The 22796-nt window shown below is 44.4% G+C and overlaps 2 protein-coding genes across 4 annotated transcripts in view; one reads left to right on the top strand and one right to left on the bottom strand.

Moving 5' to 3' along the window:
* Window positions 1-1339: 1339 nt before the first annotated feature.
* Window positions 1340-12914, bottom strand: C7H21orf58 (chromosome 7 C21orf58 homolog). 3 transcript variants are annotated; one of them, XM_053982567.1, is made up of 10 exons: window positions 12818-12906; window positions 9753-9867; window positions 9443-9508; window positions 8702-8759; window positions 7247-7314; window positions 5867-6010; window positions 5328-5442; window positions 3072-3211; window positions 2456-2622; window positions 1340-1423 (listed from the first exon to the last, which is right to left on the bottom strand). In XM_053982567.1, the coding sequence occupies exons 3-10, from the start codon at window positions 9500-9502 to the stop codon at window positions 1408-1410; spliced, it is 768 nt and encodes a 255-aa protein (XP_053838542.1). In that variant the 5' UTR covers window positions 9503-9508; window positions 9753-9867; window positions 12818-12906; the 3' UTR covers window positions 1340-1407. The 3 variants fall into 3 exon arrangements, with proteins under 3 accessions (XP_053838542.1, XP_053838541.1, XP_053838543.1); XM_053982566.1 differs by lacking the exon at window positions 9753-9867 and having other exon boundaries at window positions 12818-12914; XM_053982568.1 differs by lacking the exons at window positions 9753-9867; window positions 12818-12906 and having other exon boundaries at window positions 7247-7375; window positions 9443-9457.
* A 611-nt stretch (window positions 12915-13525) lies between these two features.
* The window catches only part of PCNT (pericentrin), a 71811-nt gene continuing 62540 nt past the window's right edge, over window positions 13526-22796 (top strand). Inside the window, exons 1-5 of the mRNA XM_053982796.1 lie at window positions 13526-13579; window positions 18600-18797; window positions 20311-20361; window positions 21183-21362; window positions 22120-22263. Of these exons, the coding sequence (XP_053838771.1) occupies window positions 13526-13579; window positions 18600-18797; window positions 20311-20361; window positions 21183-21362; window positions 22120-22263 (627 nt within the window). The remainder of the gene's footprint in view (window positions 13580-18599; window positions 18798-20310; window positions 20362-21182; window positions 21363-22119; window positions 22264-22796) is intronic.

Below are 22796 nucleotides of genomic sequence, written 5' to 3'. Positions count from 1 at the left end.
GAAATTGTAGAGCAATCCTGCAGTCTCCAAGGAATACACACAGAACAGGAGGAGAACTTGCATCAGCCAGGCTTTTGCTGGTGCTTCACTAGGATGCAACTGCAGAAGCACTGGTGGGACAATGTGGAGTGACTTCTGGAACCTCTCCTGAGGGTGGGTTGTGAGCCACACTACTTGCCCAGGAGCCTCATCCTGTCTTTGAGGACATCGTTCACCCAAGGAAGCTGTGTGTGGCTCAGGTGTTTTGGGGTGTGATGCTTAGGAGAGAGTCCATGCCTGCTCTGCAGAAGCCTTCCATGACTAAGATGAGGCTGTGAGGAGACATCTCTGCAGATGTCTATATTTCACATATAATGAAATAATGAAATAATTTCCTCTTCCTTGGGAGGAAATGCTCTGCTGAGCCAATGCTGCCCACAGTAAGCATTGAAAAGGGAGGAGCCAATTAGAGCCAACACAAAATAATTAAACAGCAGACAGTGAAACTGCAGATATTTGTGTCACCAAGTACAAATTATTGCTAAACCTGCCAGGCCCCAGCAAATTTGGCTCAGAGAATGATTAAGGCAGAAAAAGCCCTCTAAGAACACCGAGTCCCAGCTGTTAACCCAGCACTGCCAAGCACACCACTAAGCTGTGACCCTAAATGCCACCTCTATGTGGCTATCAAAGACCTACAGGGATGGGGCAGGGATGGCCCAGTGCTTCCCTGGGCAGCCTCTTCCAATGTCTGACAATGTTTTCAGTTAAGAGTTTCTTCCTAATATTCAATCCAAACTCCCATGGCACAACTTGAGGCCATTTCCACTTTCAGGTAGTTGTAAAAAGTAGAGAAGTTGTAGAGAGCAATAAGAATCTCAAAGACAACAGAGCAGAGAGGACAAAGAGCAAGGTAAGTTTTACATACTAAATAAATTATTCATTATTTGTTGTTGGAACACAGACAGCACATGATTAGCTTCCAGCAGTGATAGTTACTATCATTTCTTCATTCCAAACAAAATTTAGGTCCCTGGGTTTTCTTAATCAGACTCACTCACAAACTGCACCAGGCAAACCCAGTACAGATGTTCTCCACTCTAAAATCAGAAGGTGGGAATATATTGAGAAAGTGCTAGAAAATCATTGCTCACCTTTCTATATTAAGCAAAGCCAGGCTGCTGAGAGCGTGAAAAAGTGTTGCCTGATAAAAACTCTGAGTGAGCCTTTTAAGAAGTCATAAATAAAACTAAAAAGAGCAGGATAACATGGGCATGGATTAAAGCCTGTGCTCTGGGGAAAAGTAAGGGAGGGAAAAGTGCTTGATTTATATTGCTGAAGAAAAAGACATGTCAATGGCTGAGGAAGAACAGCAGGATTTATTGGTTTTAGAAAGGCTATGGTCCACTTGCAGAAGATCCTGTACTGTCAGTATGTGGGCCACCTGCAACAAGAAAAACGGGGTTATTGTGTTTAGTAACAGCCAGTAGTGCTGCAGCTGCAAAAAGATGTGCTTGGTCTCATACCTTGTGGTGGAAGGCAGCTGAAGAAAAGGAAGAACAAAGTTCAAAGGCCATGAGAAGACCTACTGATTTCTGCAGTGAATTGCACTGATCCTGACAGGAGCCAGGAGTTCTTTGCTGGTTTAGATTACAAACCCGTGTCAAGGGGAAATAGGTAGAAATGTTCATCCCTTATAATCCCATTAGGGAAATAATCTGTTCAGGAATTCAAATCCTCTGCTAAAGAGGGCTGTACAGATACCCCTGCCAGCAGGTCACCAAGGCTGCAGCTGCCTCCATCCTGTTCTCCTGTTCACTAAGGCTCTGAAAGAGCCATGGCACAGAAATAAAGGTTGAGTTCTCACAGTGTGTCCCCATGTCATCCCCCTCCTTCTGTGGTCCAGCAAGGTGCATTTCTTCACCAGCCTTGGCATGTAAGAACTTCCTAGCACCTAGGAAGCCAAGCAGGACAAGCTCAGAGGAAGGCACAAAGCAAGTGAGCCCCTGGAGGGGCTCAAGGCTGTGACCCCTGCACGGGGCTCAAGGGCTCTATGGATTTGGGAGCATCCTGGGGAGAAGTTCATCCATTTCTGCACTAGAAACCCACCCCCTTCAACTGCAAGCACAAGCGTATGGCAAAGGCTCAGCACTATTTCTGATACTCCCCTCCCTTTGTACCATTTTTCTTAGCTGGTGGTTTGAGCTTTTATTTTCCTGGGAATTTCTGATTAGCAAATCTCCCAGCAGTGCTTCAAGAACATAAACCCTGCTGGGAATCTTAGCCCAAATGTAAAACACTTCCCCATGCCCTCCCCACCCCTGCCTTATTTAGGTGACTGCCATGGCAGGCTGGGGGGTCTGTATGATCCTCACCCTTGTCACATCCCCATGTTTATCCCACAATCTGCCTTGCCACCCCACCTGGGCAGGGAGAAAGGGCTGCAAGCACATGTCACAGCTGGCTGCTTACTTACATTGGCTGGGCAGAGCTGCCAGTCCAGTGCTGCTCTGTGGGCGTGGGCAGAAAGCTCCTGGGGGGCACTGGGAACACCCCCGTGGGAGGGTAATGGTGGTGGTGGTGCACCACAGGTGCCTTGGGCCTCTCTGCTCTCACAGCCAGGGGAGCAGAGAGCTGCAGGTCCTTGTTGGAGAGAGACAAAGGGTGGCTGCAGAAACCTGTGCCCCTCACAGTGGGAGAGGTCCCTAGCTGAGGGCCAGGGTTCCACTCAGCCACCCCCTGGGAAAAGAAGAGCTTTGGGATGTGTCTGGAGGAGAGCCTGCAGGTTCCAGTACAGAAGGTCCAAGAACACTTCAGATTGTGACTTTGGTCACTTGGTGACTTCAGATTTCACCTGATACTCAGTCCCCACTCCCTCCAATTTATTCCATTAGTCAATGTCAGGGAAATGCAGAATACCAGGATGGCCTGGAGAGGAAGGTGGGCATCAGGGCATGCTCTGCCTCTGCCATCTTTCCTAAGGTGCAGTGTCCTCCACAGTGCTCTGGCTCTCCCAGCTCTCTGTGTGTTTTGCCCAGGCCTGGTGCCCTCCCAGAGAGATGAGCCACTGCCCTCCAGCTGGGTGTTGTTACCTGCTGCGTGTGCTGGAGCGGGGCAGAGCTGGCCCCCCCAAGCTGTGTGAGCAGCGTCGGTGGCAGAGCCTTCAGCATCATGTTCTGCATCATGATCTGGTGCATCTGAGCATTCTGCATCAGCATCATCTCCACCATATCTGGGAAGAGAAGAAAAGAATAAGACCTTTATCCACAACTGAGAAGCAGCAGAGGCATCGTGATAAGGAGTGTCCTCCAGCACACACAGACTGGTCACTGCAACAAAGGCAAAGGAGCTGAAAGGGAGCACATTGTCCTGAGTTGTAAGATATATGTGTATTCTATTTACCATCTACTAGAAGTAGGGCAGTTATCTTCTGTTAATTGGGCAGTTTTCTTTATCTCTTCCACAAGCAATCCTCCCTCCAGAGAGATATCTTCTATTAATAGGCCACTGAGTGTCACTGCATGGCTGATAAAATTACATCATCCCATTGTAAAATGCTCCACCCAGAAAGAAGAGACAAACATTCCTACCTAAATATAATCTGAGACTTAAAACAACAGAGACAACCTTTTCCCACTAAATTCCCAAAAGAACAGCTATCTTCTCCACTGGATTCCCAGAAAAAGACCAAACCCATCTACACCACCACCAGACCTTCAAAAAAACCCTACACCCTTCTACAAAATCACTGCTTTAACAAAACCACATCTGTCACTCCAAGAAAACTACAGCCACCATTTAATCAAAACTGCTACCAACATCCTAACCAACAGTGTCAAGTTGTATTCTACCTCTGTCAGTAGTTTATTTTCTAGTTTTTTTGTACTATTGCATTTTTTAAAAAAATTTTACTAGTTAAAAACTGTTATTCCTATTCCCATATCTTTACCTGAAAATCCCTTAATTAAAAAAAAATATAATAATTCAGAGAGAAAGAGTTTACATTTTCCATGTCAAAGAAGGCTCCTGCCTTCCTTAACAGACACCTGTCTTTTCAGTCCAAGACACACGTGAAGAATATTAGCATTATTTCCCCAGACAGTGCAAAGTTGATGTCTGTGAGAGGGGTTGTTCATACCAGCTTTCCTGTTTCTCCTCCCTCCTCCAAGAAAGCTGTTGCTGATACCTTGTCTGTTGCTTGCCCTGCAAGCCCACAGCCCTGCCTGTGCTGAATGGCAGGATGGAGAAGAGCTGAGCTGCAGCTTTCCCTTGCTCCAGCACGGACAGGCTCCTGGCTGTGCTCTCCATCGCTTCAGCCCTGGATTGTTGCTTTCCTGTGAGAGGTTTCCTCACATTTATGTGATATTGCAGTGCCACCTTGAGTGAGAGTCCACTGACTCATAGAATTGTAAAGGTCAGAAAAGACCTTTAACATCATCAAGTCCAACCCTCAATCTTTCATTTCATGCACATCAAATCTCCTTACATGATCTCTGGGATCCAAAGGACGAGTGCAGTGTAACTAATTTGCTTGGGGAGAAGTAAAGAGGGAGAGGTGAGAAAAAATAAGGGAAAAAATAATGAAGGCAACTCTTATTTTCCTTTTTACTGATCATACAAAAAGTAGTTTGCATGTAGCAGCTTCAGAGAAGTCATGAATGGTTTGGGACTATTTTGGTTATGGAAATAAACTCTGATTCAAAAATCCAGACACTTAGATGAAGTATGAGCTGAGAAATACTGCAGTTTCATAACTGAGGATTCCTGGGTGGGATGAACCTTTGGCTGAAGGCTGAGCCAGGGAAATTGTCCCAGGTTTTAGTTCATGTATTATTTCACAGCAGCACCCACCTATGTTTAGAAATAAACTCTTTTCTTGGCATTGCACTGTATTTAGAACAACACTTTCAAATGTTCTGTCTTGTTTCCAAACACAGGGTACAAACAAAAGCCTGAGGAGATTGAACAGCAGGTTAGGAAGGAACAAAAGAATAAAACCAGATTTTAGAAGCCTGTTTGCTAATTCTGGAATCATCCATGTGCATGACTTTGACTTTGTTAATATTACTCAGTGCCATGAGTTGAGCTGTTTTGCTGTCCCAATCTTCCCTTGAGTTTGTAGTTCCTTTTTCTTTCGTTTTAGTGATAAGAGTTTGCCTGAACACCTTTCACAACTGGTACCCATCCCATTTATGAAGCACAACTCCCCAGGCTCCACCAGCTCATTAAACAGCAGGTCACTAACGAGCTTGGACACCATCCCATGTCCCCTTCCAGGTGCCATGGCACCTGCCCTGCCCTCTCCAGGCCTGGGGGCAGGAGCTGGTTCTGTGTGGAGAGTTTGTTACCTTCTTTAATGCTCCCAGAGCGGGGGGCTGCAAAGGGCTGGGCTGGGGGAATCTGTGTGATCAGAGGGGAGGGCTGAGGCAGCTGCTGGATGATGGTGGCAGGCTGAGTTGGCATCTGGAACAGGAAGGAAAATGGAGAAGTCAGGGTTGGTTTTGGCCAGCTCTCCCAGCTATGGGAAGAGCTGTCATCTGCCTAGGCTTCAGGAGAAGTCTGGGATTCTCATGGAGAAGCTGTTGAGGCTGTGGGCTGCATGAGCAGACAGTGATGTGCATTAGAAAGTGGCTGAATGGCCAGGCTGGAGTGTGAGCAGCCCTGCCACTCCTTTTGCCATCTTGTTCCAAGGGCAAACCATTCCCATTGTTAATTTTGGGCCTTATTTGCAAGGTGATTTCCCCTTAGGTTTCGCTGCAGGTAGCAAGGATCCCATAAAAGAGCAAGAGGCCCTTTTTGTGGGATGAGCAATTCCATACAGCTCCCAAATGATTGTCAGCTCAGACTGGCACAGTGCTGGTGGTGCTTTCTAGGAGACAATCCTTACTGTCTGCTGGATAATCCTTGGTGGCTCCACTTGGGAAGCTGGAAAAGGGATCTGGTAGATTTGTGGGAGGGCAGCTCTGTGGTCATGGCAGGGTCCCCCATCTGGTGCAGGTGGCTGTGAAAGCTCTTCCAGAAGGTGCTGCTCCTGCAAAGTCAAGTATTTTCTTAAAGAAAATCTGGTCACAGCAAGGCAGATGTGGAAACTCAGGGCACTGGGAATATTTCTCTGTCTGCTCTGGGGTGTCCTGACCCCCAGGGGAGCACTGACTTTGATCCTCATTCATGGAGAAAACTTCCAAAGCCTCAAGGTAAACTAGAAACCACAAAAGTGTGAAACAGATTATAGAAATTGTAGAGAGTAGTGTAGTGTGTCACATGGGTGAGAAATTTAAGTTTTAAGATTTTTAGTATGTTATAGATGGGTTCAAGATGGAAGATATAGGGTGTTGTCTTACGTTCCTTTCTTCTTACTTCTTCTTCTTGGGTTTAGGTGGTATCTTGTAATTGGGTAGAAAAATCCACATTGCAGGTCTTTAGGGGTCAGTTGTTGGGTTAGAAAGGAAAATAATTTACGTGTCACTTCTTCATTGGGTAGCTTAGTTTTTGATTAGACTTTAAAGGCCTTTTAAGAAGAGATTGTTGGCCATTTTTGTGCTGTTTTTCCTGCACACAGAGTCTGGTGCAGACAGTGTGCTGAAGTTTTGATAAGATATCAATAAACAGAAGCTGAAGACCGAAAAAGTCCAATGTGTCTCTCATTCCTGACACAGAACTGCTCCAGGAGGGTCTCCCCTGCCAGGGGAGCCCCCAAAAAGTTACCCACCTTAAAGCCCACAAACTCACAGGCAGACAGTTTGGTTATGTTCTCTGGACTACATGGGATTAGCCCCCAGGAAGCTGCAGGGCACTGCCAGTGCCTGCATAAGTGTAAACATGGTTTTCCTTTCCACAGATATTGAAGCATAAGAAAAAAGGATTGGGGGAAAAAAACCGTGCAGAACAAGCTGCCAAAAGTCTGGGAAAACATTTCAAGAATAGTTGGTATCCTCCACAAACTAGGAATAAATAACAATTACTATTGTCTCTACTTTGGCATTGCTAAAAATCCCTTCTTTGCATTTTGGCACAGAAAGTTTATGAGACAGCAGCTCAGGACAAACAGAATCATCCCACTTTAGTGCCTGAAGCAGGTGCAAGCTCACACAGCTGTAGTGAGGGAAGCCAAGCTGCTCCCCAGGCTCTTTCCCTGATTAGATGGCCCAGCCTTTCTATTCCAAAGCAGCAGAGCACTAAATCCTGCCCAGCCCCAGAACTAAAGGCCAGGAAACCACTGAACCCACATCAGCAGTGTCTCTTCCTCCTGGCCAGAGGGGGCTCTTACCCTAAGCTCCTGCAGCAGATCTTTCCTTTGCCTCAGGGCACTTTGGAGCATGTCCTGAGGTCTGTTCCCTGGAAGAGGAAGAGTCTCCATTATCTTCTCAAAGGATCACAAAGACAGCTATTACAGCACCTGTGTTATGATATTAATGTGGAAAATGTGTTATTAGATAGCTTGATGTTGCATATGGGTGAGAGCTGGATGCTGCATATGGGTAAAACCTTATAGAATAAGGGCCTTGTTACCTCTGTAAAATCATTGCTCAGGCCTCCTACTTTGGCTAAGCAGAAAAGGACTGTGGGAAAGTGACTCAGCTGAATTAGAAGTAGAAAAAGAAGTTACATAACCACGATGTGCTCACATTGTGGGGTATGGTGGTTGGTTGGATTATGTTTGATAGGATTTAAAACTATGTAACTGGTAAAGGCCTAACTGCTCAAAAAGGCCTGGTTTTTGCAATAAAGAGGCTCTCCTTTGCCTGGGGACTCTGTGTCACTCTGCTTCAACAGCTTGAGTTCTTCCACAAAAGGCTTGGGCTACTTTTCCTGTCAAATACATGTGTGGATAATGACTTTATGCCATGTGCAGTCACAGCTGCTCAGCAGTTCTACAAAGGCAAAACAGCTCTGAAAATAAACTCTTAAGATTGCTCTCTAAACCCTCCTTTTAACCTCCTGGTTTAGGAATCCTTTCAAGCTGAAAGTTTCTAGATGTGCCCTGTGCATGCAGAGGATGCCTGTCTGTAGTAACAGCTCCAACAAACTCTGGTTTGAATGTCAACTTTTCTGGTTTTATTTTATTCTAAATCAACTTCCTTTTCAGTTCATCCCACACATGGTTGATTTTGAAATGAAGATAAGCAAGAATGTTGATATATGCTTTGGAGCCATGCCTGGCATCTGCTCTGGAAAGCACCATTTTGTATTTTGAAACTGTAAGTTGTTATAGGGGATTTTTTTAAAGTGTTTGGCCACAGCATTAGAAGATTCCAACTATTTGTGCACCAGATCAATGAATAGGAGCCCACAGTACAGTCTAGAAATATCTGAGCTTCTACTGGTAGCAGTGAATCCATAGATAATATAAACAGTGCATGTGCCATGCAAAGAAATGTCCTTCCTGCCTTTTCAGAATCACCAAAGCCAAGCAAACAGCTGGACTACAGCAGGGTGTACTCCTAGGTGTAGGAGCTAGGACAAACTGGATCAGCATCAGTTTGCTCCAGCTGAGAGGCTGCACAGGATACCTGGGCAAGAAGTCATCTTATGTTAGTGTTCAGCTGGTTGTTCACTTCCCTTGGTCAGGAAAAAAATAGCTGAAGAAATTCAAAAGATAAAAAGCAGTTAGCTCACAGCTGTTAGGGAGGAGAGGGGATCATCTCCTGAGGAACTCATGCCTGAGAACATAAGCAAGCCCTTCCCAAAATATGCCTAAAATTAGAACAAACGCTTCTCTTACTTGCAGCTGGGAGAGACAAGTCCATCTTCTCTAGGTTCTCCTGTTCATTTTCTAGTCTCTGTTGGCAGAACCATAACCAGAACTGGTTATAAGTCAGGCAGAAAAGCTCACAAGGATTCCCAAGCCTGTGGCACAGCTTTGGGATGGAGGAAGTAGAGCAGAATTGGAGAAAAAATGGTGGTTCTTAAAGAAGTATGAAATGTCTCATTACAACTCTAGTTACAGTAAAGAATAGTGATGCTTCCAGCTGTCCAAGCTATTTCAGACCTTAAAATTGATAGCATGGTGAATCAGGAGACATAATTTATTTTGTAGGCAGAGAGCTGCATCATATGAAGAACTTGATAATGTTGAGTTTGGGCTTGCCTGATAGTCCAAGATCTGGACTCTTGAATCACCAAAGGTCTGACCAGGCAACACATCTTATCTGAAAGCAGACATGAAATTGCCTTAAAACAATCTGAGATTCTCTTTACCCAAGATTTACTCCTAAACTTTGCCTGTCCCAGCTCAAACTGGCTTTGAGGTAACTGGTGACATCTCCCATAAAATCAAAGTCAATTTAATTTACTGTAGATCCACGTAAACTTGTACAATATGATTTAAGAAAGTGACAGTAAGTAGTACCATTCCTCAGTGTATCTCAGTAGAGTTATACTATTTTAAAATACAGTATTAATGCTTCAACATGCAAGAGCAAAAAGCAGAGCAGAGGTGACCCATGCAGAATTATTCCCTTACCTTTTCCAGGAGTTTGAGTTTCAGTCGTGTCAGGTGATCCACCACTGAAGGATCTGCCATTATCTCCTGGAAGAGCAGGCAGGCAAAAGCAGGTTAAAAAGCTAAACAGAGGCAGATGGGCTTTCAGTGCTCATTTTTTTTTCCCTCCACAATTTTCACAGAATAATTCCATTATTAAAAAACAATAATACAAGATGAGTAGAGATTGAGAGAAGCAGATAAAAGCTTCAGTTTCACTCCAAGGTCAGAATGAGAACAGGCATTCACAAGGTCACAGACACAGCTTTTCCTGCCATTTCTCTCAACATACTTTTGTGCTGCAGGTTGTGATGCTCACAGGAAGGCAACTGAGACTGAATATTTATTTATTTGTCTGTTCCTAATGGTTGCTATCCTTCCCCTGGCAGCATCACTAAGCCTGGCCTCTGTGTTGTTAGAGACTTTTAATTAGCTCAGAGGTTTGTACCTGAAACCTGGTTGCTAAGTTTATAGTGTCAACAGGTAACATAAACAATTTAATCTCCAGCCACAGAAGCTTGTGTAAAGCAAATGCCTGGCACATTAGTGGACAAGAAAAAAAGAAATAAAAGCCAATGGTTCTTTAGAACAAGCCCAGTGCCAGCGGTCAGATTATGATCTTGCTGACTGGTACCTGTTTGTTCCACTACAGGGGGTCTGCACACTTTTGACATAGCCCTTTACATGAGTTATTACCACACAGTGACTAAAAAAATGCAGGAGCATAGCTGGAACTCTCCCCTGGGTAAGTTCAAGAGTGAAGGGGCTATGGTGTAACATCCTTTTGGTTACCATCTCCCAAGAAACCTGTAGAATGTCTCCCTCTCCCAGCAAAGCCCTACCAGCATAAAAACAGGGTCACATTTATCAGTGACATCCATAAAAAGAACACCAAGGCAAGAGAAAAAAAGCCAAGGAACAGATACTCCTTCTCAGTAGGATATTTTAAGCCCAGGAGAGACAAGTTAGAACCAAGTTACAATCCTCTGCTCCCAGGAGAGACAAGTTACAAGCCCTTCCTCCCTCGAAGGACACAGCAAAACTGCAGCAGAGCCACTGCTGGCAGCTGGAGCAGCTCCTGAGCTGTGTGAGAGCAGTACAGATCACCTCCCCCAGCTGTGACCCACAGAGCCCATCCCTAAAAACACACAGGCTGGAAGGCACTGGAGAAATTGGGGAAACTAAGGTTCAGGGATCCCTAGAACAGCCATGCTGTGTCAGCCCTGGGGTTCAGCTCCCTCTGGCAGGGCTCTGTGGTGAATGGCAGGAGCGATGAGCCAGAACAGAAAATCCTCTCTCCTGCCAGCAGCTCTCCTGGGAAACAACTCTGAGTCCATTTCTGTACTTGAAAACCCCAAACAGATTTTTCTCTAACGTCTTTGACCTCTTCATCTGAGCAGCTGCAGCAGCCTTTGACAAGGAGTTTCCTAGTTATGCCTGTAAACTGCATCAGTAGACTTTGTTTCTGTGCTGGGAAAGAAACCCACCCCTTTTTGATTTCTGGTGAATATTGAGCTGCTTATTTTACCATCAACTGGTTTAGTACAGTGCTCCTAAAAGTTGAATTTCTAGAGCCTTCATTGCAGTATGAATAGAGGGTTACAAGGGAGTTTGACAAAAAGAACCAGGTATTGCATTAAAAGTACAGCACCTGCGTGAAGCAACTGAATTTACTAAAAAGGAAATGAGGAGAAATTTTTGCTTGATGTGACAGGTATCCCAGAGGAAGTCCAATACTAGGGGGGAAAAAAAAATTAAAAAATTTTAAAAGGTACTTTCCAGCAAACCTGCTAAAGGATCTCTCTCTTCCCACACTTATGGATGCCTTGGTCACAGCGTGATCCTTACTCTTGGGACATCTTACAACCTGCTAATTAATGGGGTGCCAGGAATGTGCCAGCCACACGCAAAATCTTGCTGGGAGGGATCTGTGGCTACACTGAATCCCAGACAAGGGATCACACTTGAGAATGAGGATTCAAAAGAGCAAAACCAGACAAATTTAATCCTACAGAGGAACAACAGGTGTGTTACATGCACCTCACAGGACATCATTATTCTGCTCTATTTAGCGGTGCTGAAGTCAGAGTTTGGATGCTGTGCTTATTTTTAGACATGGTGGTTTAAGAGGGAAAGAAAGTCCAGGGGAAAAAAAAAAGGTGCATTTACAAAATGTAGGTTCTAAGGAAGACTTTAAAGAACTGGCTTTGTTTAATTAGTAAGTAGATGGTGAAAAGAGGACAGGCCAGCAGTTTTTAAAGAAATGAGAGGATACAATCAAGGAGTGGGGTGAAGTAGGGGGGTTTTATCTGGAAAAACACAAGCATTTGGCTACATGAGGAAGAGAAAACCTGATAAAAACAAGGAAAGAAATCTTCATTACCTACTAAGGGAAAAGATGGAGCAGCTAGCAAAAAAAAAAACCAAACAAAACTTTCACACAGTTGTTTACGAACAATTAAAAAACCAAATGTGTTGAACATTGCAGGACTCCTCAGACATAAGAATGGATTAGATAACCTGATGAGGTCCATACCAGCATTGCATTTCTTTGATGTCTTTTATTGATTTTGATAATTTATACCCTTAATTTTAATTTCTCTGAGTTCTAAAAGACAATTTTAAAAGATGTTATGGTAATAACCAAGATGATTAGAGGGGTGGAGCAGCTCTGCTGTGAGGAAAGGCTGAGAGAATTGGGATTGATCAGCCTGAAAAAGAGAAACTTTGGGGTGACCTAATTGTGGCCTTCCAGTATCTAAAGGGTGTCTACAAGAAAGATGGAGAGAGACAATTTACAGGGGTGGCAGGACAAGGAGAAATTATTTCCCTCTGACTGAGAGTAGGTTTAGATTGGCTATTAGGGAAAAAGTTCTTCTCTGTGAAGCCCTGGAACAGATTGCTCAAAAAAGTTGTGGCTGCCTGATCCTTGGAGGTGTTCACTGAGACATTCCATCATTCAGACTTTGTCTTTCAGTGTTGCCCTGGAGGCAGATGGGCTTTTTACTGTTTGCCAATCCAGCACACTGCTCCGAGTAACAGATTTGACGAAAGCCTGTTTTTTTATAACTTAATGATTTCAAAATACAAAGAAGCCACTGGTTTTGTAGCATCAATAAGCAGAGCAAAAGGGAGTTGAATGTTGGACATCTGGGATCGTAAATTTATGGCCCTTCAAGGACGTTGGAGTAACCAGAAGACTCCAGAGGAGATAGAAGCCTGGAAAGCTGGAGATAACTCCATGTCCAAGAAAATGACGATGGAGGGATTAAAGAAGGACAACCAAATTAGCACGAAGAGCGAGAAATCTATAAGTAACACAGGACACAATACTGATTACTGAAGAGAATCATGCACCTTAGAACCAATGAACATTAATCGATTTCCTCACTGAAAATTTACAAATGAGCGAAAAGGCGGGAAGGGAGCCCCCAACCCTCCCTGCGCCATATTGGCCGCCACTAGCCCCGCCCCCATTGCCCGCCGCTAGCCCCGCCTCCATTGGCCGCCGCTAGCCCCGCCCCCATTGCCCGCCGCTAGCCCCGCCTCCATTGGCCGCCGCTAGCCCCGCCTCCATTGGCCGCCGCTAGCCCCGCCTCCATTGGCCGCCGCTAGCCCCGCCTCCATTGGCCGCCGCTAGCCCCGCCTCCATTGGCCGCCGCTAGCCCCGCCTCCATTGGCCACCGCCTCCAAGTCCCCGCTCCCCATTGGCTGTCTCCCGCGCTGGGCGGGGACGGCGGCCCTTTTGAAATGGCGCCGAACGCTCCCATTGGTGGCTGCCGGGGAGGGGGCGGGGCCGGCGGCTCGCATCGGCTTGCCCGGGGTATCCCATCAGCCATCTAGAAGGGGTGGGCGGAGCCCGGCTGAGGAAAGCCGTTCCCATTGGCCGGCGGCCGCGGTGCGTCAGGAGCTGCGGCCAATGGGCGCAGAGCTCCGCCCCGCGCGGTGCGGCTGGCGCGGCGGCGGGCGGGGAGCGGCCCGGGGCGGCCATGACCGACGCTTCGCTGCCGCCGCCGCCGCCGCCGCCGTGAGGGCGCGGGGGGCACGGACCAGCCCGGCCGCCGCATGGAGGCGCCGGAGGAGGCGCGGAGGCGCAAGCTGGAGGCAGGCAGGGCTAAGGTGAGGGGAAGGGGTCCCGGCTAGGCGGAGGCTGCGTCCGCCCCCGTCCCGGTGCGCTGAGAGAGCTGCCAGGCCCTGCGTCCTTCGCCTCAGCCCGGCCCGGGTCTCTCCCCGCCGTGGCGGGTTCCGCGCCGCACTCGGAGGTGGGTGCGGTGTGCCGGCCCGGAGCCCGGTGGGGCTCCCCTGGCGCCGTGGCTCCGCAGGGAAAGTCGTGCCCGGCGGTGCCCCAGCGTGCGGGGCCCATCCCGCTGCACAGGCATGGAAACATTTCCTCGGGTCAGCACAGAGCAGCTGACAGCGGCGCATCTGCCGTCCTTCAGGCTCTGCTTTCTTTGTTCTTTGGTTTTTTTGTTCTTCCCAGCGCTCCCGTTTTTGCCGGGATTCAGTGTCTGTGGGAGCACTGCGTTTCCAGCTGAGGATCCCAAAGAACAGGTGTTGGGTTCTTACTCGGCCGGCTCACTCGCTTGCCTGGTGCCCGCAGGGCGAGCAGAGAGCTGGCTCCGTTTGTTGGTTTCCAGTCAGGCCGGTAGCAAACACTTCATAAGCTCTGATCGTTCAGGTGTCTTCACTTGCGTGTAGTTTAGGGACCTGTGTAGAGCTCACAGGATGAGGCTGATATAGAAAGATAACATTCTCCAAGTAATTAGTACCTGCAGCCATGTGTTTAACGCTGGTTGTGTGCTAACCCCGTTACATAAACACTTCTGCTTTGTTTTGGTAACCATGTTCAAGGAGCTGATTGGAAACGCTTGGTTGCTTTCCTTTCAGTTCACCATTTCTGCTGGGTTTTGAGCTGGATTTGTCATATTTCTCTTCTGGCCATCCTTGCTAAATAAGGCTTTTTAGTTCTTACCATTCCAGTAGGACTGGAGGGGGCTATAGCTACACAGGGTCGTGGGAAGTTGGGACCCATCAGATCTTTCCAGATCCTTTACTTTCTGCAGGGAACCTGTCTGGATACCTGGCTAGTGGGGTCAGAGGTGGCTTGGAGCTGTCCTGTGTTTCTGTTTCAGCTGCTTCCCGCCAGTGCTGTGCACAGGAAAATCAAAGAGCTTTTGTGGAAGGGAGCAGGGTTGTAGCTGGAGCTGTGCTGAAGCTGCAGCCTGGTGATGGGCAGTACAGCTCCTCCATCCCTGGCCTGGCCCTCCCTGATGCTGCCATGGATTCCACACTGCCTGCTCCTGCTCAGCAGTTTCTCATCTGCCAGCCTTGTTATGTGCTGTGAGAACACAATCTTCTGCTGGAGAACAACTGCTCCAGAGAGGGAGCTCTGAGAGCAGGAGTTCTTAAGGTTGAAAGGTTACCTTAGTGTGGCACAGCCTGTGTTAACATTTCTGTTAACATACATTAATTCCAGGTACAGGACCTGTTTATGATTAGAAAAATGTGACAGACTTAGCTTGAGTAAGTTATTAGTTCCCACCTGTTGGCAAACTGTTGTTTGCCAGTAAAAAAAAAAAACCAAACAGAAAAACAACAACAAAAAAAACCCACAAAACAAACAAAAAAACCAGGGACTTGCCTTATGTTTTAAGTTATACCTGCAGAGCCAAGGTTGCATCTACTATTTTTTATACTGTGTGCTAAATCTCTTTTCCCATTAAAAAAAAAAAAAAAAAAACCAGAAACAAACATCATTAGGAGCCCCATCAATGTTGCTGCTGCACAGAATGCTGAGAGGGAGAGCTGAGGGGCAGAGATAGATGTAGTGCTTCCTCTGCTGATTAAAATGTCACAGAGATCTATTCCTTGGCTGGCAGATTGTGGGCAGCAGACAGCTTCCAAAAAGCACCCAGTGACATTTCCCCTTTTTTATTCTGCTTTTCATTTTTCTGTTTTTCTTTGTGCTCCCCTCCTCATGGATACAGCACAGTTTTGAAAGGGAGGAAGAACCATGAGCAAGTGCAGGTTCTCCTTGCTGTGGTGCAGCCTAGAGCAGCTTAAGGTGCTGCCATCTCTGCTGTGACACAGAAGTGTTCAGTGCCCATCAGATCAGCTTTCTGAACCATCTCTAGAGGAGCTCCTGGCAGCAGGGGCCAGGAGTGAGGCTGGCTTGTGTGTGAGGCCTCTGTTGTAGCAACCTGTGCAGTGATGTAATTGCAGTTTGATGCTGCTTCACTCTGGAGGTGTGAACTTTTGAGGGCTTTTTGCCTTACCCCCACCCTCCAGAAATGAATTATTTTATCTTTTGCTTCCTTAGATTTTAGTCTGCTAAGCAGTGACTTGGCAAAGAAATACGATCTAAATGTTCTTCTTTTCAGACAAGTACTTGCATTATTCTTTTTCATATAGGAATAAAAATTCCATTCTTGAGATGCATTTAAGTTATCACCTAATAATATTAATAATAATGCCAACTGTAATTGGCAGCTAAGTACTGACTGTATCAGGTGCCTCAGGTTCCTGTTTCTAACAAATGCAATGCTGATAGCCAGGGTAGTAATTGAGAAACAGAACAAGCCTAACTATTCAGTGCTGCTTTTTTCTCCTTGTTTGTTTCTACCTCACGTTAATTAGTCTGCATGTTGACCAGCTGTGCCTCTAGTTACAGAGCTCTCTGTGCCATACCTCAGGTGTGGGAAGTTTTGCTCTGCTTCCATTTTACAGTTAGGACCTGAAAAATGAGTGCAGGTTTTCCCAGAAGTTTTGTCACCTCATCATTTTGAGGAAGGTCTAGAAAATATTTATTGGTTTTGCCTAAGAGCACTTATTGCTTATGTTTGCTGTATCCAAGAGCTGGAGTAATGTTTATTTGAACAACCTGTTTCTGTTTGGTGCTGATGTGGTTTTCTGCTCTGTTCTGTTTTCTCTGGGTGTCGGTTTTTGTGCTAATTTCTGAAGCACATAATACATCAACTTTTAACTGACTGGTCCTGGTGAAATGAAGTTGCAGTGCATTGGTACCTGTAGACAGTGCTCTCAGGGGTCCTGTGGCAACGCTACATCTTGGCTAAAAGTGAAGGTTTCACCTTTGCATTGCTTCTAGAAAGCAAAAGGAGGGTTAAATCATTCAGAACAGGCATGATGGGATCTCACTGTGATGAGGCAGAGGCAGTTGTGTCTTGCTTTCTTCACATTCACACTCACTACTTCATGTTGGATGGCTGTCTGTGAATTTGAGATGCTCTTACAACAACACTTTATGTAGCTGATGAAAGGCTTTGGAAACTGGATATTGCTCTAAATAGAACTTTTTCCATAAATCTGGAGCATGTTTGAATCCAGCCACTCCACCAAGTCCAGTAGTTCCATAATATTTTGGTGTAGTTAGATATTTTTGCATGTAATGTATTATGATTTTATGTGTTTAGTGCATGTGAATGGGACAAAATAGGTTTTGTTTTCCTTGACCTTTGCTTGACCTTGTGCACTTAAAAATGTATCATGTTTAGGTATTCAGTCATGCCAAGTCTTGGTATTTTAATGTGGGATACTTGGTCTCCCTTCACGAATCAGTAACTGCTCTCTGTAATGCCCACTCTCTCTGCCTTTCATCTTTTCTGCTTGTTTTACTCCTGTTTTCCCTTTTTCCCTGCTTCAGCAGTTTCCTCTACTCTCCATTTTTCTGCAGGTTTCCTCCTGCCCCGTTTCCCCATGTTACCAGGTTAATTAGTGCTGTAGCTATTTTTGACACACGTTGCCATCAGCAAGTGCTGGAGTTGACACCTGGTTTCAGAGGATGGTATTTGTGTCCCACTGCAGCTTTATGCTCTGTTCATTCTGCTTATTATGAGAGGCACAAGTCTGGCAACCTTCACTTAATCTGCATTTCAGTATTACTAACTGTAATTACAGAAGGTAATCTTAAAAATAAAGTGTTTTTTGTGCATAGGAATTTTATCAGCTGGTAAGAAATTGATGTCTTTCTGCAATGTACCTTTTGGCTGCTGGGTGTAGCAGATGTGTAACTGTGCACCTGTTGAGTAGCTAAGCTGTCAGGTAGAAGTTCCTGTAAGGAGAGGGGACTGAACTAGATCCTTTTCACAAACTGAATGAGAAGAATGGAACAAGATTTTTCTGTAAGGTGGCTGTTTGACAGGAAAACCAAGCTGTCAAGCAGTGGCCTTTCATATGTATTGCAGGTAGAACTTGGCAGTGATGTTTACATCCAGTCATCAGTTAACTATCTGTTTTGTCTCATCCCAGGGATATAACACTGCACTTGATAATCTCTGATCTTAACCTTGAAGAAGTCTTTCTCCTTATGAGAAGGATATCTGGATTTCTTCTGTGGGGGAGATGTTACTTAGAAATGCTGCCTTAACACAATACTAGAGTTGAAAATAACAATAATCCTTTTTAAGCTGTTTAGGGTGTTAGGGAGAGTTGGGTAATAAATTGTCAGTGACATTCTTTACAAGTCCCTGGGGCTTTGTAGAGCTGTGATAGCCTGATAAAGTAGAGCATCTGATTCTTCAACAGAAGAAATTAAAATGACCTGGCTTAATTGATTTTCTATTTATGTACTGGAGGCTGCTTTCTGGCGAAGAAGTTTTGCTGTGTTCTCTTAAGGGGGTGGCAGGGAAGGAGCATTAAAATTAACGGAAGTGAATCCTCATCTCAAAGCTTACGCTGGCTAAGACCTGTTTAGATGTATTTGTAGGGGTGTGCTGGTTCTGGCACTATGACAAGGGGGTTCTTGTTTTTCCTGGTCTTGCAGAAAGACTGCTCAATTATTATTTTTTCCTAATGCTTCTACTATATTGACAACTCGTTCCTTTACTAATTTGTCTTGCTGTAGTTCTGGATTATTATTGACACACAGAGTTTCACTGAGTAAAACTTTGATTCTTGTGTGGAAATGAGCCTTTAGTGCTGGTGTGAGATTTGTTGCTTAATGGCACAGTTATCCAGAATGTTGTGAACGTGTGGCAAGTAGGCAGATAAAGCAGTTTTTCTGCAGATGTATATATTTTATCGAGACAGGAGCTCTGTCACCCATGACTGTGTTAATCTTGTGGTCCTGCTACTTTTTCCTTGCTTACCTCTCCCTGTACCTCTTGCAATCTTTCCTGAACAGTTTGCTTACTTCAGACAGCGAAAAGCAAAGGGCGACGTCGCGCAGTCGCAGAAAAAGGCGGCGAAGAGGAAGGGCTCGGCTGTCCACACGCATGACCTTCCGAAGGAAGAGCACCCAGTAGCAGCCAGAGAGGCTGGCAAGGGCCTAGAGGGTCAGGCTGAAGACACCAACCTGCCAGAGGCAGCAACAGAGGCACAGGTAAATTTCAGTATTTCTTGCCTTCACTCCACTCCCTCTGCAGGTAACAAGTGTTGCGGGTGGTTGTTTGACTCAATTGAGTGTTAGCTCACTCACTAGCCGCCCCTGGGAGGTAAGTGAACTGGTGTGATTTTTCACTTGTAATAGTTCATTCTCTAACAAGTCATCTCATTTACTAAGGCATCTCCACAGTATGGCCTGGGCAGCTGTTATTGCCAGGGAGCTATTAACCTCCTAAATTCAAGTTTCTCACCTTTCACTGCCATGGACTTCTCTTTGGGCAGACCTACGGTTATGTGGCTGTGAATTCATGAAATGGCAAATCTGGACTGGGAGATCAACAGATTGAAAACTGTCAGGACTTTATAATGCACAGCATTAATTTGGTTTTGTATCACTTGGCTGGCTCAAATATGCTTAAATGTTTTCTGAAAAACTATAGTTTATTCCAGCATTGTAAAGCCAGCAGAGATGTTATTTCCACAGATTTGTTTTAAGTGTGACTCTGCTTGTGTTTGATGTACTTTGGTGTGTATGTACTGGTGGCTCTCTAAAGGTAGTCATGTTCTCTGTGGAAAGAATTCTGGGGAGTTGGTGCCTTCTTCACCAAAAGCATCTCACCAGATGTGGGTGTGTTTTCACAACATACCAAAGTAGCATGAAACTAATGTGTTTGCAAACCTGCAATGATGGAGGATAAAATTTGTGTGTGTTATCCTACTTTCTGTTGTGGGGGTATCCCTGATGCTTTCAGGATATCTTCAACAAAATGCTGGCATTGCAAAGGCTTTTATGAAGCTACACACTGAGGAAAAACATAGTGCTTTGTCACTCAGCCATAGCAGTGTGCTTGCTACATTTGTGTGAGCTTAAGTTAAAAAATCAAAAATCACTTACTGCTGCTAAGCAGCTTTTTTCAAAATAGCTGATTTGTAAAGCAACTGGAATTCTAGGTTACCTGGAGAGGGTGCCTCCAGGGAGACAGTAATCATTGGGAACTACTTCGAGCAGACTCAAAATGCAGAGAGAGCTGGGGACTGCCTTTTCCAAATAATGCCATAGTCATGTTGGTCTTGTGTATTTAGCGAGAGGGAAACCTCTTTCAAGGTATCAAGCTATGTTAAATCTGTGTGTCAGAAAAAGGTGTTGCTTTTGTGATTACCTGAATGGTTTTAGCATGTTTATTAAATAATCTGTCAGTTTACTGATTTTTAGTAGTAGAATAAAGGTTGCTCAAGTGTTTGCCAGCTACAACAGCAGAGGATCAAGCATTGAATCAGTGTTGAGGCTTAGCCCTAAATTTAAGTGGACGTTATAATACTTTTGTTTGTTTGTTTTTGCAGTTTAGTTCATTTCACCATGAAAGACTAGCTGTATTTATCATAAAGTCAGTTTCTCACAGCACAGACCTTTCTGGCTCCTGCTTAAGATGCTTCCAAAATTATTCTGTTTTTCCTTATTTTTATTTTAAATGGCTATGATTTAGTGTTTGTTTTATTTGTTTATTTACCAGGGCAGCACTGATTTGTTTTGCTGGGAGCCACTGGATAATCATGCAACTGAAGTAAGTGTGAAAAGGTGTATCTTTAGTAAAAGAGGCTGGATAGAGCTGAAAGAAGACTGATAATTTGTTGCTAAAATGATTAATTGAACACTGTTATCAAATATGATGAAACTGATGTGATGTCACTATTTTATGGTATAAAACAGGCATTTCTCTGTACACGTACTGGCTGTGAAAATTGGCTGCTAAGAAAATTGGGGTTTGTAAAATCATAGACTTTGCCCAGAGAAATTTGAATGCTTTTAATGTTTCCAATTGATACTTCGGTTTATTTATCATTATTTCATACAATACAACCAAAAAGTATTCAAAATAAAATACAAGCTACTGTATCCTCTATGATGATTGTAACAATGTTGCTCATAAGAAACCACAGAAATTTCATTTTAATTGAAAAGCTTTACATTGTTATTTCTTATTTGGGTGGACTGTTCTCCAGTCAGATGGATGTAAAGGCTTTGTTTAAATTGGTGATATTCTGCTTCCTTCCTCACAACTTGAGGTATTTAAATCCCAATACATGCCAAAATGGCATGTTGCCACCATTTGGTGCTATAGAATCAGAACACTTTTACTTTACTTTTGTGCCTTAAACTATCATGAAAATGTATTATCTATGATCATTTTTAATTTGAAGTTTTTAAGCTTTAAGGATTTTATGTATGTAATGTTTCTATTAGATACAGAGTCCCAGCATTGAGTTACTTTTAAAGTTGAATTTGCCCAGGACTTAACCTTGAAGCTGAATTTGTTTTCAGACTAATCACAAAGCAGAAATGGTCTTTTTAGTGAATAAATGCATTTCTGTTTCCTTTATGAAGAAAGACAGGGTAAATTCTGCTGCAGAATACAGCGAGGCTGATGCTCAGATGTGTCAGGCAAGGATAGCTGAGCTGGAGAGCAGGCTGCTGGAGAAACAGGAAGCAGTGGAAAGACTCACTGTACAGATGGATGAGCTGCAGGACCAACTCACCCAGCACAACGATTCCATGCAGCTTCAGGTATGTTTGACAGAATTGAGTAATGGGATCATAGTACCTTGTTTTAATCCTAAAAATATTTAGGCCATAAGACTGAAAACCCTATTGGTTTTTAGTGAGAAGTATTTCACCTGGCTAACATGTAGTGCAAAAGGCAGCATCCTCTTCCAGAATACTAAAAAAATATTTTGCATTCCCTTTCTCTAGCATTTCTATGTAAAGGTAAATTATTACTGGGTTCTTACTAGTTACTTTCCCCTTTATATGTTCTTTTTCTCATTCTAGGATTGGGGAAACAAAGACATTTCCTGTTGGTGAGAAATAAATTGAAAAGATAAATGTGATTAACATAAAATAGGATTAATGTATCCCATCTCACTAGCTTCCTCTCACGTGACTGAAGGGAATTGCTGGCAGATAGGAAACAATTTAGGGGATACTAAATATTCATTATATCCTTTCTGAAAACTTGATTGCTTTTTACATCAATAAAAGCTACACATTTGGAAGTAAAAATACCAATTTAATTGCTGGTATCATATAATTTGTTTTTAAAATCACTTTTTGATTAGGTTTGTCATCTCTGAGATCAATTTAAGACTCCTCTTCCATCATGCCTGCCATTGTCTTTGGACACAAAGACTTCTTTGGTGCAAGTTGGTTAAAACTGAAATGTAACTACAGACTCTGTAATGGCTTTGCTTCATGAAAAGCTACTTGTTTCCTAACATGTTAAGAATATCTTAATGTTAAAAGTGCACTTCTTCTGACCCTGTAGGAAACGACAGTTCAGGAGCAGAACGAAATCATCAGGAAGTTAACAACCTGCCTTCAACAGGCCAAGAAAGACCGGGATGAGCTACAGGAGGAGGCTTCACATGTGGCTGGTCAGATCCATGATTTACAGCTCCAGTTACATCAGGTGTGCCTCTCCTCCAGTTTGCATGTCCTTACAGAGACTGCAAGAACAACTTTAGACTGTGAATGTAAAAACATTGAGCTGATCATGTAGCTCCTCACAGTTCAGTTTGTAGCACAGCAGTGAAAATGATTTCAGGGGCAGGGCAGGGTTTTTTCCTGGTTGCTATGGTGAAGTCCTGGAAATATCCTCAGATTTTCCACTTGCTTGCATAATGTTTTGAAGGTCATTGCACTTCTTTGTTCATCACTTAAGCCCTTGTTAGGGAATTTTGCACAATGTTGTTAGTGGTGTTATGGGTTGAGTGCAAGCATTAGACAAGGCCTGCCTTAGGTTCAGATTTTTTAGGTGAGGCACACCTAAACTGCTCTGGCTCGTCAGTTCTTAAGAACTGGAGATCAAGTCTATCATAAAATAAGTTATTCACTGAATAGGCAGAAGATTAACAGACAAATGGCCTTAAACAGGTTAAAACAACTACTAGTAGATTACATAAAGCAGTGCACAGCATAAAGGTACCCATGTTATAGCTAGCA

This window comes from Vidua macroura, chromosome 7 (genome assembly GCF_024509145.1).
Source record: "Vidua macroura isolate BioBank_ID:100142 chromosome 7, ASM2450914v1, whole genome shotgun sequence".
Lineage (NCBI taxonomy): Eukaryota > Metazoa > Chordata > Aves > Passeriformes > Viduidae > Vidua > Vidua macroura.
This window is presented reverse-complemented; position numbering and strand designations above follow the sequence as displayed.

What these genes read in the sequence shown, in the direction of transcription:
- C7H21orf58 (XM_053982566.1), bottom strand. An exon ending in CTTGTCTCTCCCAGCTGCAA is followed by an intron (nt 7,315 to 8,701) that starts GTAAGAGAAGCG and finishes TTCCTCTTCCAG; the next exon opens with GGAACAGACCTCAGGACATG. An exon ending in ATCTGCTGCAGGAGCTTAGG is followed by an intron (nt 6,011 to 7,246) that starts GTAAGAGCCCCC and finishes TTGACTTTGCAG; the next exon opens with GAGCAGCACCTTCTGGAAGA.